The following is a 17,454-nucleotide window of genomic DNA, read 5'->3' as shown; positions in this document are numbered from 1 at the left end:
TCATTGGGTGCCAAGACTATACTTTCTCAAGTACCTTGGTACCTTTGTAGAAAATCAATTGAACAACACAGTGTGGGTCTATTTCTGGATTGTAACCTTATGCTAATACCACACTGTATTGATTGCTGAAGCCTTCAAATCACGTGGGATAGGTCTGCCAACTTTGTTCATTTTCAACATTGTTTTGACTATATTGTATTGTGGAGTTATTTATTTATTTATTTTTTGCATTTCTGTATAAATTTTAGAGGCATATTGTCAGTTTTTACAGAAATGTCAGGATTTGGTTTACAGGCCATACTTTGATAATCCCTGGTGTAAAGAAATCTATTCCGTTTATGATGAATGTTTGGCCACGTAAACTACTATTTCTTACCATGTGGGATTAATCTAAATGTCAATTTTTTCATGAGGAGGAAAGTATTACTTTCAAATTTCTAGTTTGAAGTAAACATTGGAATTCAGTCTATTTAACCCTGTCTTTGGGGCACACATTTTATCAGGTGTTCTTCAGTTGCCTCTGTAATAGTATGATTGTAGTTTGAAAATTAATATATATATAAGCATAACATAGATGGAGATGCAGTCATTCCAATATAAGTTCTGTGTTTGATGCTACTTTGGGTCTGTCCCATTTATGTGCCACTCATGGGTCATTCTAGGACTTGGTTGGTAGGTTTTTTTTTGTTTGTTTTTAATCCTTACCTAAGGATATTTTTCCATTGATTTTAGAGAGAGTGGAAGAGAGAGGGAAAGACAGAGAGAAACATCGATGTGAAAGAAACACATCGACTGGTTGCCTCCTGCACATGCCCTGACCAGAGCCCGGGCCAGGGAGGAGCCTGCAACCGAGGTATGTGCCCTCGACCGGAATCGAACCCGGGACCCTTCGGTCCACAGGCCGACGCTCTATCCACTGAGCAAAACCGGCTAGGGCTTGGTTGGTAGTTTTAAATGTAGTTTTGTTCTCAAAGCCTTTGCTTTGCTGTTTGGGTCTGTTCTGTGCCTACGCTCATTCGGGGTGAACCCTGCACTTGTGCCAGTTCAAACATAGATTTAGGGTAACTCCTTTTCTAGCTGTCCTTCTTAGGATTACCCCTATATTCTCTGACTCACTGGCTCTCCTTTTCCTGGTCCTCTGGCCAGAAAGATGGCGTTTCTCTTAGTTTTAGTGGCCTGCACTGCTGTCACAGTTGTAGAAACTCACAGAACCTGCCATTGAGACAACAAAGTGGCTAGAGAAAAAGAGACTGAAATAGATAGTAGGGAGTCTTCCTCTTTTCTTTCGACTACTAAGGTCCTCTTTCCATGTACCTTTGACCAGAAAAACAGGGTATTTTTTCCGGTTTTAACTTCTGGCACTGCTGCTTCTTGGGACCTATCCTTAGGGCCGAATTAAGATTAAAAAAAAAAGAAAAAAAGAAAAGAAAACAGTCCCAACAACCAGTGATTAGTTTCCTACACATTATCTGATCCACTTGGTCCCCTTTTCCCTGTTTTCTGCCTAGAAAGATAGAGTTTCTCTCAGAGGGTTTTTCTATAGGCAGCTATTTGGAAAAAAGAGAATGATCATGGTTTGGGGACATCGCAAAGGTCTTGGTTGCTATGACAATGTGTTTATGTAATTTGAGGCACATTATTAGATTTGTATCATGCACTGCTTCTTGTGGGAGAAGCCGATAGCTAATGCTCAGTTTTATTATTTTGTACTTTTATCATCATAAGGAAGGAAAGCAGCTGGTGCTTAAAAGCCTCAGTATTTAACATTTTCTTCTATGGTCAGGAAAAAAAGCTAGGGAATGAACTTTGCATATGATTTCTGTTGACTTTTGCTAAATCTTCTTGAAATAGTATAAGTTTTCTATTTTTCTGATTGACTTGTCATGAATTTTAGTAATAATGGCGATATAGCATGATGTGATAATTGTAGTTGACTGTTTTATATAGTACTAGAGGCCCGGTGCATGAAAATTCATGCACTGGAGTGGGGGGGGGGGGGTCCCTCAGCCCGGCCTGCCCCCTCTCACAGTCTGGGAGCCCTCAGGGGCAGGAGGCAACCCGGTGATCAGGAGAAGGTGATGCCCCATCACACCCCTGCTGCTGCCACTGCTGGCAGCGCAAGCCTCGGCCGCCCTGGTTACCTGAACCTCGGGTGGCCCTGGGTGGCTAGGCAGCTGCGATCCGTGGCTTGCCTGTGCCTCGGGCCAGCCCTGGGCAGCTGGGAAGCCACCATCCAAGGCTTGCCTGAGCCTCGGGTGTCGGCTGGGCAGCCACCATCCGAGGCTTGCCTGCACCTCAGGTCAGCCCTGGGCGGCTGGGGGGCTGAGGGGACTGGGGGACTTCAGAGGCAGGTGGGGCTGAGGGGATTGGGCGCCACCATCTTGTGGCTGTGGGTACCACCATCTTTGAGGGCATGGCAGTCAATTAGCATATTCCCTCCTTATTGGCTGTGGGCGCTGCCATCTTTGAGGGTGGGGCAGTCGATTAATTAGCATATTCCCTTCTTATTGGCTGTGGGTACCACCATCTTTGAGGGCGGGGCAGTCATTTAGCATATTCCCTTCTTATTGGCTGTGGGTGCTGCCATCTTTGTGATGGTATAAGGGTCAGTTAGCATATTCCCTCTTTATTAGATAGGTTAATGTCTTCATAATGTCAACATTTTTTTGGATGTGTGTTGAATGTTAAATTTAACTCATACTAAATATTGCAAATGTAGCCCAGCTGGTGTTGCTCAGGGTTAAGCATTGACCTATGAACCAGGAGGTCATGGTTCCATTCCCAGTCAAGGCACATGCCAAAGTTGGGAGGCTGGGGGGCTGAGGGGACTGGGGGACTCTGGAAGCAGGAGCCGGCTGAGGGGACTGGGCACCACCATCTTGTGGCTGTGGGCGCCACCATCTTTGAGGGCGTGGCAGTCAATTAGCATATTCCCTCCTTATTGGCTGTGGGCGCCACCATATTTGCAATGGTGTGAGGGTAAATTAGCATATTCCCTCTTATTAGATAGGATCCTTTAAATTGCCAAATGATGTAATTTTTAATTGCAATCTGATGACTAACTTTTAAAGTAGAATTGGAATTCTTCATTTTCTTTGAGATATTAATAGTAATATAATTATCATTTTTTGAGCACTTGCAGTTTCTTTTGAATTACGTACTTTTATTATCCTTATTTTGCTAACGATGAATTTGAGCTCAAAGAAGTGAAGTTGTTTGGCTGAGATCACACATCTCACAAATGGCAAAGCTAGAATTTGAACCCAACAGTCTGTTTCTAAAATCTTCTCTCTTAATCTTCATGCTGTATATTGTTATATATTTTCTCAAGGTGCCATGAATACATAAATCAAAGATGTGATTCATGCCCTTCATGACCTCACTGTTTAGCTGGTGAACTAAACAATAGAGAGTCATAAAACAGGGTAAAGTGCTGTGACTCGGTGACATAGATTTTTGTTTTTCAGATTCATAGCTGTGATTAAGGCTCATTCGTTTTTGATCTTTCATTAGTCCATTTCTTAATTTTACATTTGAAAAATCACAATTAGTATTTCTCAAATAACTTTGCATCTTCAGAAAGTGCTGCCCTAAATTAAACCTTGGATTCATTATTTTACATTTATCTAGCTATTTACAGAGCTTTTTATATATCTTGACACCTGCATTTACCACAATAGGAAGAGAGGTTGATATTAGGAGGTCAGAGTTTAGAGAGTTTAAATGCCCTGCCTAAGATTGCCCAGATAGTAAGTAGTAGAAATAAGATAACTAGAAATATATTGCTTGATTAATAAATAAATATTTGCTAAATACAACAACTTCATGTTAAATTAACCCACTGAAGTCTTTCTTAATATGGTGCTTTAAGTTATTACAATCATACTGCTTTTCAAGGTAAAAGTATATCAAGAATATATTTCTTCACGCTAATTTTACTTATTTTGTGTTGGCTTAATGAATTAAAAAGTATTATGCTGTAAGAGCATGAGTTTCTATTGAATTTGGATTGTTTTCACTCTGGGAGCTACTCAAGGTAGTACTGGCTGGTATTATAACATTTTTCCAAAATTCTGTTTTAAATCTGTTTTATATTTTAGTATAACAAAAATTGATACTTTTGATTTTTTGCTTCTTATTATTACCAAATAGTACATGTGCATGGTAGCACATTAGAATAGAAAAAGAAAAATACCCTCATATGAACTCGTATATTTCTGCATATCTTCTTTGAATTGCACATAATACACAAACACAAGGATCCGGTACAGAATCTTGCATTTGTTATAGCTAGATTTCATGCCTAAGTCTTTTATCTAGCATTCTTCTTAAAAAGTCTCTCTTGATAATCTGCTTTTAAACAAGGATGTATAGGTGTGTTTCCCCCACCCACCCCCCGCCATCAATGACAGAAAATGTTTAATGAATGTTTTTAGTATTTGTAGTATTAATCACTTTAGTTGTTACCAAAACTCAAGGAGAGAGAAATTTTAGTCAAGAATTTGCTGGTGGTACATTTACAAAGGTTGAAAATTTTCCCTGTATCTCATTGTTTTTGACATTTTTTAGTCATTGTTTGGATGCAAGTAAATTAAAAGCAGTCTTTTTAGTGGAGGTCAAAAGGATGTTGTACACTCCAGTGCTTCCCTGTAGAATCAAAGGAAGCTGAGCTCAATTGACCAAGTGCTATTAGAATGAGACATCCTTAAAAATGTTGGTGATGAAATAAATCAATTTAGTTGGAAACAAAAGATTGAATTTAGTATTCTTCTTCTACTGGAGAAAGTGCAGAAAAAGAATTAGATCTTCAAGCAGCCTGGGCTTTTGGCACACAAAAATGTAAGTTATTTGATCTGGTTTCGTTGTTGCATATTTTATTCCAAGTGCTTGCTGCCTCTGCCTTTTCCCTTTTGCTCCTCAGATATACACAGTAACTAATCTGACTTAGGTGAGTACTGTTAACAGTCACATCACTAGATCAGATAAGGTCTAAAAAGAAACAGGAAGATGGAAGATATAATTTAATATCCATATCATTAGGAATAGAAAAAAAAAGTCATTGGTGAGACTTTCTTTCCTTTAATAACATTTCCATAAGTAGTTCTTTCAACATCAGGTTTTGTGTGCTTTAGTAAAATCTGTTATAGCAAAGTCATTCATTTATAATTTGATTTGTATTTGGGAATGTGCATAACCCCTCTCTCTTCCCATTACTAACCTGTTTAACTCTCAGTAAATTATGGGTTGGAATTATATTTATATTGTGCTACAATCACAAAATTTAGTGTAGTGTTTGCCCTAAAATATTTTATTTTCTCTTTTGTTTTCTTTATTTTTCCTCCCTGTACCCTCTTCCACCCTCCCCACAGCAATCACCACACTGTTGTCCCAGTTTTCTCATTTTAAAATTTTTCTAACTTAGCATTTAGACACTAACTCCCCACCACCGTGTGTGTGTGTGTGTGTGTGTGTGTGTGTGTGTGTGTGTGTGTTTGTGTGTGTGTGTTAAAGATTACTACCCCTCACAGCTAAAAGTGTGATTGTGTTACAGAAACTACGGGTGATTCATTTTCATCCAAAATTTTTTGAAGGAGTTTCACACCCAAGAGTAATTTTAAGTACAAGATTAGTGACATTTGGGGAGTTTCCCCCCTTTCTGTTTTAAAGATAAACTTGATTTATTTAATTTGAAGAGTTTCCTGAGTCTGAGATTGTCTCTACATTTTGAGTATAAAACAATTGTGACACTGTGTTGTTAACATTGACATTGTTTTATTCATTTATTTTTTTTAACTTTTTTGACAATCTAAACTTTAATAAATAAATTCTGACCTGTGGAAAAAATGTTAGAAAATATTTGCTTTTATTTCTAAGTTATATGCTGTATTTTACCAATAAAGTTGAATTAAAAGGAGTTACCTTTTAATCCATATCCTCTCTAGCCTTGCTCATTTTTCCTTGACAATTCTTAAACCATGAATTTTGCAAAACATGATTTGCAATAACAAAGACTTATGATTTTCAACCTTAGATGGACTTTTAGTAATGCTTGGTAGTTAGTTCTATATTCCTTTCCCTTATGTTTTCCTTTTACATGCATGGCATACTCTTACCCTTATCCTTAAGTTAGTATCTTTGTCATTCTCAGAAGGTTATTCTGTCTCCTATTTCAGATGGAAAGGGAGGAGGGTGGAGAGGGATAAGAGGAGAGCAGGTGTAAAGGCAGAGAGGGAGAGAATTTACCTACTATATTTGCCCTTTTTCTCTCTGCAGGAATCTCAGTCAATATCCATTTTCTTCCCGTGTCTATAAATTCTCCCACCTTACTGAGTACTTGTACTTAGTCATTAAGAACATGTTTACATCTCTTCTATCCTAAAAATTATCCTGTTATCAATTTTCTCTCAACTCTGCTCTTTCTAGCAACAACTCCATCTCATTCTTTACATTTATTGCTAATCTTTTGAGTTTACTTACTATTTGCCTTTATATCCTTCTATTCAGGCCTCAACTATATTTTTAAAAAAAAAAATTTAATTGAATTTATTGGGGTGACATTAGTTAATAAAATTATGTAGGTTTTAGGTGTACAGTTCTATAATAGCATCATCTGTATATTGTATTGTGTGTTCACTACCCCAAGTCAAGTCTCCTTCCATTATTATTTATCCCCCTTTCACTTACTCTCTTCCACCTCCCCCCATTCCTCTTTCCCTTTCCTAATCACCAGATTGTTGTCTGTGTCTCTGAGTTTATTTTTTTCTTAATCTCTTCATCTTTTTCACCCAACTATCTATCTATATAAAAGCCTAATCGGCCGTTCAACCAGTAGCTATGACATGCACTGACCACTAGGCTCAGTGCACAGGCATGGAAACATGGGACAGACTGATGAACTTCAAATGAAAGGGGAGAGTGGGGGGAGGGCAGGACAAGATTAACCAAAGATCTTATATGCATACTAGAGGCCTGGTGCACGGATTTGTGCACTGGTGGGGTTCCTTGGCCTGGCCTGCAGGAATTGGGCCTCAACCAGCAGTCAGACATCTCCCAAGGAGTCCTAGATTGCAAGAGGGTGCAGGCCAGGCTAAGGGACCCCACGCATCGGGCCTCTAGTATTCTTATAAGCACCAGTCTGTTAAAATTGTGAAGTATTTGATCTCTTTGTAAGATTATACATTGATTTCTTATTCCTTTAGCAGATAAAAAAAGTTTTGATCAAGAATTTACAAGTAGTTTAAACAGTCAAATAGTATGCTGCAAAACTAGTAGAAAAAGAGTACCCTTCTTCACGCTTTCCAGTGCCTGATCTCCACAATCGAGAGGCACCCACTTGCAACCCTTTTTATCATTTCTTCTGTTACTGACTTCCTTATATCCAAATTAACATGTTACACTGATTTTTGTATACATACATCAATTTCCTTACAATTTCCTCCAATTTTCCATCTCTCCTGGATTTCTTAAAATTTTCTTTTTTTGTTCATATACTAATTCTTAAAATTGATGTTTAGTAGAGCATTCTTTGAATTTTATTTTCAATTATTAAAGGATGGTAATGCATTTCTCTTATGGCAGATTAAAAAATAATAGCACATATTGAACAGAGGAACTTGCATCCTTTGTTTTCCAACAGAATTCTCATGCAATCTTTTCCTTTCAGCCTCATTGGTATCTTACTCATCTTCGAATGTGCCAAGCATGATTTCATCTACTGGCCTCTAAACTTGCTCCTTCTGAATGGAACACCCCTGTTATGGACTGAACATTTGTGTTCCCCTAAAATTCATTTTGGAGACTTACCTTTCAATGTGTTGCTATTAGGAGTGGGGCCTTTGGGAGGTGATTAGGATGAGATCAGAAGGGCTTTCCCCTCATGAATGGGGTTTAGTATCCCTGTAAAAGTACAGAGAGAGCTTGCTTCTGTTTGCTCCCTGCCACGTGAGGATACAAGAAGATAGCCACCTGGAAGCCTGGAAGCATGTCCTTACCAGACATTGAATCTTGAAGCTTATCCCTTATATTTTTTCTAAGTGTTTTATAGTTTTAGCTCTTACATTTAGTTTTTTTCATTAATTAATTTTTGCATGTGATATAAGGTAAGGGTTCAGCTTCACTCTTTTGCATGTGGATATCTAGTTTTCCCAGCAGCATTTGTTAAAAAGACTGCCCCTTCCCCGTTTGAATGGTCTTGATACCCTTTATTGAATATTATCGGACCATATATATAAGTGTTTATTTTTGTGCTCTATTCTATTTCATTGGCCTGTATTTCTGTCTTATGACAGTATCACACTACTGTTTGATTACTATAGCTTCATATAGTAAGTTTTGAAATTAGGAAGTGTGACTTCTCCAAGTTTGTTCCTCCTTTTCAAGATTGTTCTTGCTGTTTAGGTTCCTTATAAAATTTAGGATGGATTTTTGTATTTCTACAAAAAACACAAAAGAGGAATCACATTGAATCTTTATATCACTTTGGGCAGTATTGGCATCTTAGTGATATTAAATCTTCCAATTTGTGAACATAGGATGCTTTGCCATTTGTTTATGCGTTCTTTAATCTTTTTCAGCAGTGTTTTGTAGTTTTCAGTGAACAAGTCTTTTGCTTTTTTAGTTAAATTTATTCCAAAGGTATTTTTTATGCTATTGTATATAGAATTCTTAATTTCTTTTTAGGGTTATTTATTATTAGTATATAGAAACCAATAAGTCTTTTTGTGTTTTATTTAATATATTATATTACTGAATTACTTCATCTTTTGTCAGTATTTCACTGGCAGTCAAGTGATTTTCCATTTTAGTTTCAAATGGAAACTAAAAACCAGAACAATTTCTGATTTGAGTGCAAGTATTAAATTTTTATTTTATTAAAAAAATTTAAGAAGTATTTTAATTGATTTCAGAGAGGAAGGGAGAGGGAGGGAGTAATAAAAACATTAATGATGAGAGCGAGTCATTGATTGGGCTGCCTCCTGCATGCCCCACACTGGGTATCGAGCTTGAGACCTGGGCATGTATCCTGACAGGGAGTTGAACCATGACCTTCTGGTTCATAAGTCGACACTCAAACACTGAGCCAGGTAGGCTGAATTTTTATTTAATCTTTGTTAATCAAACTAAGGTTTAAGTTTATCTAAGTGTACTAATTTGAACTATAGATCTGGAAAAATACTTGCAAATCAAAATTACCTTAAAAAAATTTAGTTTGAACTCCTGATGTCATTAAAAGCTTCTAGAAATGATATTTCTGGAGTATAAGTTAGAACTTGTAGCTTTTACTGTGCCTTATTCATGTTTCTCTAGAAGTTGCTGGAAATGTCTTTTACAGTTTGGAGGTGGGATATACAGTTGAATCATTCTAGATGATTTTTTTTTTTACAGGCCACAGAAACATTATTTAGAATGGGCGTAGCAAGAGGAACCATCACAACGTTAAGAAATGGAGAAGTAAGATGATAATTTTGATATAATTATTAATTCTTACAGATATAAACATATTTTTAAAAATATGGTTTTATTGATTTGAGAGAGAGGTAAACAGAAATATCAGTGATGGGAGAGAATCATTGATCGGCTGCCTTCTGCATGCCCCCTGCATCTCAGGCCCATGCCCTGACCAGTAATGAAACCATGATCTCCTGGTTCATGGCTCAACCACTGACCCACACCGGCCGTTCTAATTATTAGTTCTTAATTCATAGAATACCACTTAAAAATGTGAATTTTATGATGCTTTATGTAACAAATTGAGAAAAACCTGATGTATATCTGACCTAATAATCTATTTTAAATAATTCAGTCATATTGGAACCTGATCTTGGGCTGAAAATGAATTGCTGAGCCTTTTAATCTTTACTTACCAATTGTTTTTATGCTTAAAAGAAAATGACATTTTGTTTAATAACAACTTCTGGAAATATATATTTTTTAATGAAAATAATCCCATACTTTCCCCTTTTTTTCCTGTTTTATGTTCTATAGATCTGATACTTCTTTCTTAGGATAAAATAATTTGAAATGCTGATATTTATTACAGATAAAGAGGGATAGAGGCAGAAGGATGGGAGAAGCAGAGAAAAAGGAGGGGGAGAGAGAGAAATGGAATTTAGTCTGCTCTTTCTTATAGTAGAGATTCAAGATACAGATTTTAAATTTTGACTTTTGTGTTTCTACCAATTCTTAAAAAAAATTCTACCACCTGAAATAAATTTTTATTCAAAACTATTACTAGCCTAATTATCACTCTACTTTATAAAATGTACTGGTCAACATATCTGCTTGTTAGGTGAAAATGTGCAATCATTTGGAAATCATAGACTCTTAAATGGCAAATACCTTTGGTATTAATTTGTAACATATTTTTTGTATGAAAAAGACAAGTGACCCCTTTGTATTCTCAACAAACTGTAGTATGTGGTGCCAGTTTAAGAAAACATTCTCATTAATAAAGTTAGATATATTTATCTGCCTAGAATGTGTCAAAATGAATATCAGATTTTAGTAATTACTATGTATTTTCTCATGGGGGAATGAACTTTTGAACTTTATCTTCTGTAATAAGAAGGTTGTGAAAATGTAGTTTTCACAAGGCAATTTTATAAGAAATCTGAGCACACCAACACATATTGGATATGTACCTATTTAGGGAAGTAGTTAAAGCAGCTGTATTTTGATCCATTTCTCCCCCAGATTGCTACAGGTGACTAACCTGGTTAACAGGTATTAATGTTGGACAAAGTGTCTTTAAATTTTTTTTTAAAGAATAGTTTATTTATTTTTAGAGAGAGATGAAGGGACAGAAGCATCCATGTGAGAGTGCAACGTCGAATGGCTGTCTCCTGCCCCCCCGCGCTCCCCCCCCAGGACTGAGCCCCAAACCTGGGCATGTGCCCTGACTGGGAATCGAACCTGCAGTCCTTTGGTGCATGGGATGACACCCCACCAACTGAGCCACACCGGCCAGAGCAATGTCGGACAAAGTTTCTAATGTAAAATTGAAACTGGAAGAAGAACATTTTCCCCCTTACATTTTAAGATCCCTAAAGATGGACTGTGTCTTCCAGTCAGTGGCACCTATAGTCACCATTCGCTATTATTCATATTTATTATTCATATTTAACATCTCTTAAATTATGAGATTTCTTATAAGACTATGATATTTTAGAGTTGATAATGTATGGTAATATTTTGTAGTTTAAAAAATATAGAGTGAGATGATATAGTAAATATCTAGTAAATGGTAGGTAGGATAGGCTACCAATTAGTATTAATTATTTGACTTTCAGAAATAGAGTATTAAAACAAAACAAATATATTATTGAATATGTGTATGTATACGGGGGGCATACACATATTGGAGATGATGGTGGGCTGAGTGCTATATAATATGGTTCCTGTTTTTAGAGTAACTCCCTCTCTGCTGGAGGAGACAATTGTATCAATACTTGAAAAAAAAATCTGGAAAGAATAGAAATGCTTAGTTTAGGTGGAGTCTGGAAGTAACCAGAGTGCAGATTCCACTTGAAATGTGCTAAATTTTAGTATGAAGGCAATAACAGAGATATCATTTGGGAGTATGAGATAAACTAAAAGGTTAACAATATAAAGGATTATTTAAAACAGAAGCAGAAATCACCATGTTTATCATAATGGAAAATTTTTGATATGTTAAGGGAGGAGAGTGGCAGAGATTACTTATCCTACGGCCTTTAAAAAATTGTCCTAGCCCAATACTACAAAATTATTTGTTAAACGGGATAATAAGCAACCCTATGACAATTATGTCAGGTAGGAGGAATAAAGACTGGTATATCTAAATTACAAAAAGACCAGTTTTTGAGTAAATTGTTATCTGGATGCGTGATGACACTTAGCTCTGCTAGCTTACCCTTCACTGTAATCTGTCACTATGTCTACATTTTGTCTACCTAATTGGACATTTCTGCTTGGACATTTTAAGATGTTGAAATCCGAAAACATGGCTCCTCTCTGAAAGTAAAAAGGTGTTTTTGAAAGAGTCTGAAACGTACTTTATAAATTATAATGAATCATTGGAGGGTTTAAGCAAAGAAGTGATATCTTTTAAAATCTTCATCACAATTCTGCAAGGGAATAATTATTATGCCCATTTTATAGATAAACTGAGGCTCAGAGAAGTGATCAAACAGCCAGGAAATGGGAGAGCTGGGAATTGAACCCCAATATGACTCCAAAGCCTATACGTCCCACTATACAATGCAGTCTCCCTCAATGTAATTTACTTACTTGACTAAAGTTTTCTAATCATTCAGTTGTCCTGTAGTTTGACAGTTGAAAATAGCATAGTAGCTAAGACTCCAAGATTATGTAATCAGCCAGATTTTTAATTCATTCTCATTATCACTATTATTTTTTCATATATGTAATATATGACATAAAAATGAATAGAAAAAAAAAATGCTGACCCTTTCACAGTTCTTGGGACTAGATGCCTAGCCATGTTGATGTGCACTTTGCTCAATCCTGTATATGAGCTAGCTGAATTTTTGTATCTTAAGTTACATAAGCTAGAAAGCAGATAATTTTCTGGGTAGAATATTTTAAAATGTGTTTCTTTATTTTGTGGCGGCAACTGAACCCAAAACCTGGGCATGTGCCCTGGACAAGAATCGAACCAGCGACCTTTGGTGCATGGGACATGCTCAACCAATTGAGCCACAATGACCAGGGCCATACATTTATGTTTTTAAAAAGCATGTATTTTTTCTTAGTTATTATTATTATTTTTTTACTATTTTTCTTTTAATATCACCTTAGAAAATATATGTGTGTTTAACAGGTAAAGTGTTAGTATTTCAAATAGTGAAGTCTCTGAGGCCTCGTGGCTAGTAAAATGCCAGTAGCTAGTGGCTTGTAAAATCTAATCGAATGAGCAGATATTTACTGAGAGCATCTTAAAGCAGATGTTACACATGGCACTGGAATCAGATCTAGTTCCCTTTTCTTTCTTCCCTAAATATTGAGTGCCAGGCACTATTGTAGGTGCTGTTTTTTAAATGTAAATAAAACTAAAATGGTTTCTACTCTTAGGAAGCTTTATAGTCGTGGCTGAGCCCATAACCTGCCACTTGAACTTTGCCAGTCAGTATCGTCTTCTGTAAATGGGATAAAAGCATCATGCATTACTCTGTGAGAAAGAAGTTAGACAATATGTATAAAGCAACTAGCACAATATCTCGCACAAAGCAAGTATTTTAGAGTTTAACCTGTACTAAATGGTAACTATTTTTTTAATGTAATTAAACATGATGAAGTGTTTCTTTTTATATTAGAGTGAGTACATGGAAAGCTTGGGATTGTGTTTATTTATAACAGTGTGAACTGACACTTGGTAGTGAAAGACAGACATTTAGATAATGTTGGGGTCAATAGCTGTGTTAATAGCAGTGTTATTAGTACTTTTGAATGAACATTTCCTCCTATGGGACTCAAGATATTCAGGTCAGCGCATATTGCCAGTGCCCTCTGCTGTCTAGTTCCAATAGCTCAGTAACAGAGAGAGTATATGGTCAGTTACAGACTCGTGGCATAGTACCCAACCAACCGAATTCTGCTGATCATGATTTTGTTTCTACATCTAGAATAAACATAGTAGGGAGAAGTGTAATGTTACAGAAAAACTAACATGTGCAAATAAATAAGAATGCTATTTAAAAGACAAGGTAAAGTCATTACATAATGAAAATTCAGTTCTCCTGATAATTGCAAGATTTAGTTGGGCAAAAGTCCTACTGAGAATGGTAAGACACTAACCTTTCAGAAATGCAGACTAAGGCTCAGATGATCCTGTCAAGAAAAATGGGATTATCTCTTCTGCAATAAGACCTCTGCTTTATGTATTATATTTTAATAGAAGGAAATATTAAGATACTTTACACATGTCCGTTGCCATTGAAATATACTCTTTGTTAACTTGATTAACTTTCTCCCATATCTCCATATCATCTAAAGAAAAAGAAAAAAATAATTCTCACCACTGTGGATGGTTCCCAAATAACTCAAGTCTATTGTTTTTTTTCTTCTATGAGTGATTTACAAATTATATGTTTATTAATAAACTATACAAATAACCTATTAGAATTTAGCCCAGAAAAGTTATTATGTTTTTTTTCTTCAAGCAGAAGATAGAATATAGCTTAAAAAAACTATATATACACATATATGTGTATACATATATTTATGAAAAAATGGATCATATCTAGAGAAGGAGAAAAGAAATAAGTATGGGAAAGTATCTAGACAGAAAAATTAAGGCCTAGGGAATTTTTATAACAAGCAAGGTATAGTCAAGGAAGTTGCAAACCTGTTTCTAATGAAGTGGGAAGTTATCTCTGAGATAACTGGAGCTGCTGGTCATTATTTCAGGATGATGAAACATTAAATGAGGCTTCAAGGAAGTTGTGGAATTGTTACCTTGCTCATTTACAAAAAGTTGTTTTCTTTAATAGCCATCAATCTGGCTGGTATAGATATTGAAATGCCACACACAGAAGACGGGTCTAAGTAACATCTTCAGTTCTCCAATTCTGTGAATCAAAACAGCATGTTACATTTTGGCAGGTGCTTATAAAATTTAGAGTCCATGCCAGAATTGCATTATAAAACACTGAGCTTCAGAACTTGTATTTTATTCTTGCTGAAATATTTTATCTTTGTCACTAAATCTGCTTTAAATGGCTCATCACGTTATACGCTATGGGATTTCATACTCCTGGTGAACAAACTGAGTTTATTTGGAAAATTCTGGTGAAGATAAAGAAGGCCAAGGGCCAAAGTGAAGTTTGAAAAATATCAGATCACAATGTTTAAGCTTGGTGGTCTTGTCTGTACCAACTTCATTTGTGCCTTTCTGTACGAGATAATTATCTTTTGAAATGCCCATATTTTTTTCACAATAGTAACTCTTTTGATTTAAATAGAAAAATAAATGTGCCACGATTTTGCCCTTAAACAAAATAAACAATATCTGGACAATATCTGGCTAACTATGGAACACTTAGGTTTTATTTTTCAAAAATTGGAAGGGTTCTTAAGATAACATCAATTTGTTTTGATCCTAATAAGAACAGCTTTAGGCCAGGAAAGCAATTATTTCCACATGGGTAAGGCCAGTCCCAACTACTTCCTGTCCACCAACTCCTCACTGAACTTAAACTTGCTTACCTTGGTTTATATAGCTGGATGTGTTTGAATGCATTAGGAAATGCAGGCTCTACTTAAAGTCTTCAGAGATATAGAAAACATTTCTTTATATAAAGGATTTTTGTGTATAATGTTCAACAGCAAGTAATTTAAACTTTTTGAATTACCAAGGGAATTTAATTTTATACACATACATATGTATAATTATGACCATTTTGTTTATACATTTTTTCTCTTTGTTGACTATTGACTGCATTCTTAATAGGTGAGTTTGTTATGTAGAGACACGTATTACTTGTGGTGGTTGAGTAGGGACATGGCAGATCAGAAATGAAAGGATTTGTATTAAGTGATGTGGTTGATTATTACAGTGATGAGCCTAATCCTAAAGCTATCACCATGAATCACTCCCATTAGCATAGCAGACATTCCTATCACTAAGGAAATTTCAAGGATTTTTGAATCTGTGTACCAGGAACCGGGAACAGAGACCAGATATATTCCTTATTATAGCATAACCTATAGATTTGCCTTTTCTGAAAACTTTATATACAGGTGTCCCCCAAAAATGTATACACACTTCAACAGCTGATAGCTCAATTTTGCAAATGAAATGTATTTAAATAAACACTGCCTTTATAACTCTTCAAAGTGTATGTATAGATTTTTTGGGTCATCCTGTATATAGAATTATACAATATGTATTCTTTTGTTTCTGGCTTCTTTCACTTAGCATGTTTTTAAGGTTCATCCATATCAGTTTTCTTTTTCATGACTGAATGGTAATATATTGTGTGGATAATATTTTGTTTATTAACTAGTTAATGAACATTTGGATTGTCTCTAGTTTTTGGCTATTATGTATACTTCTGTGAGCATTTGCATAGAAGTCATTGTGTTGACATATGTTTAAATGTCTCTTGGGTTTTTACTTTAGAGTAGAATTGCGAGGTCATATGAATAAATTTTTAAGAAAAGTGGCAGTACCATTTTACATTTACAATGTCAACGGATAAGGGGTCCAGTTTGTCAGATTTTTTGTCATCATTTGGCATTATCAGTCTTTTTTATTATAGCCATTCTAGAAACATGTAGTGGTATCTACCTTATTGTGGTTGTAATTTGTACTTCCCTAATGATTTTGGACATCTTTTTATGTGTTTTATTAGTCATTATTTTTGATGAAATGTCTAGAAATTCTGGATACAAATCTCTTATTAAATATGATTTGAAAATAAATACACTTTCCCAGGTCAATGGCCTGTCCATTTTCTAAGTAGTACTTTTTTGAAAAGAAAAAGTTCTAAATGTTGATAAAGTACCATTTATTAATATTTTTTTTGTCTCATATCCAAGGAATTTTTCCTAACCCAGGGTCACGATTTTCTTTTATGTTTTTTTTCCTAGAAATTTTATGAATTTTGGTTTTATATTTACATGTGTGATTCATTTTGAGTTGATTTTTGCATATGATGTAAGACAGAGATTCACCTGTTTATTTTGCATATGCACATCCAATTATCCCAGCAGTCTTTGTTGAAAAAAAAAAAAGCCTTCTTTGCCTATTGAGTTAACTTTGCCAAAAATCAAGTGACCACAAATGTTAGAGATTATTTCTGGAAATTTTGTGGTTCTGGTTCTGCTAAGATGGAGGAAGCACTGTCTGTCTATCTCTCCCACTGATTACAACTAAAAACCCTGAAAAGAATACATAAAACAACCATCTGAAATCTCTGGAAAGTAAATAATAACAAGAAGTTTGGGGAAGGAGGTAAAAAAAGTGTGACTGTTCCTTTGAGTTTCCTGTTCTTCCCCACCCACCATTCTTTATTTCCTGGCTTGGATTCCAGGGAATCCCTATTCTTGCTCTAGTCTGCACAATGGATCCAGACAAAAAGCTCTAAGAGAAACCCTCTGTTCCTCTGTGTATGGTCAGAGAACTGGAAAGGAAGGCCCATCATGAAGGAGACTGCAGAAAAATACCATTTTCTTTTTATGTTCTGTATTTTTAAAAATATATATTTTATTGATTTTTTACAGAGAGGAAGGGAGAGAGATAGAGAGTTAGAAATATCAATGAGAGAGAAACATCGATCAGCTGCCTCCTGCACACCCCCAATTGGGGATGTGTCCACAACCAAGGTACATGCCCTTGACCGGAATTGAACCTGGGACCCTTGAGTCCACAGGTCGACGCTCTATCCACTGAGCCAAACCAGTTAGGGCTATGTTCTGTATTTTGATTTCATTCTTTTGGTGGGACTGCAGGTG

General features: G+C 35.8%; 1 protein-coding gene across 8 annotated transcripts in view; it reads left to right on the top strand.

Moving 5' to 3' along the window:
* TMEM135 (transmembrane protein 135) overlaps positions 1-17,454 on the top strand; it is a 300,801-nt gene that overhangs the window by 80,527 nt on the left and 202,820 nt on the right. For 5 of the 8 annotated variants that reach the window (XM_080687258.1, XM_080687265.1, XM_080687261.1 and 2 more), the window contains one exon: positions 9,385-9,450. The exons of the other annotated variants lie outside the window; for them this stretch is intronic. In XM_080687258.1, the coding sequence (XP_080543384.1) occupies positions 9,385-9,450 (66 nt within the window). The remainder of the gene's footprint in view (positions 1-9,384; positions 9,451-17,454) is intronic. 8 annotated transcript variants of the gene reach the window in all.

Source organism: Plecotus auritus (assembly GCF_963455305.1).
Source record: "Plecotus auritus genome assembly, chromosome: 9".
NCBI lineage: Eukaryota > Metazoa > Chordata > Mammalia > Chiroptera > Vespertilionidae > Plecotus > Plecotus auritus.
Note: the sequence above shows the minus strand (reverse complement) of the source record. Positions and strands in the feature narration are given on the sequence as shown.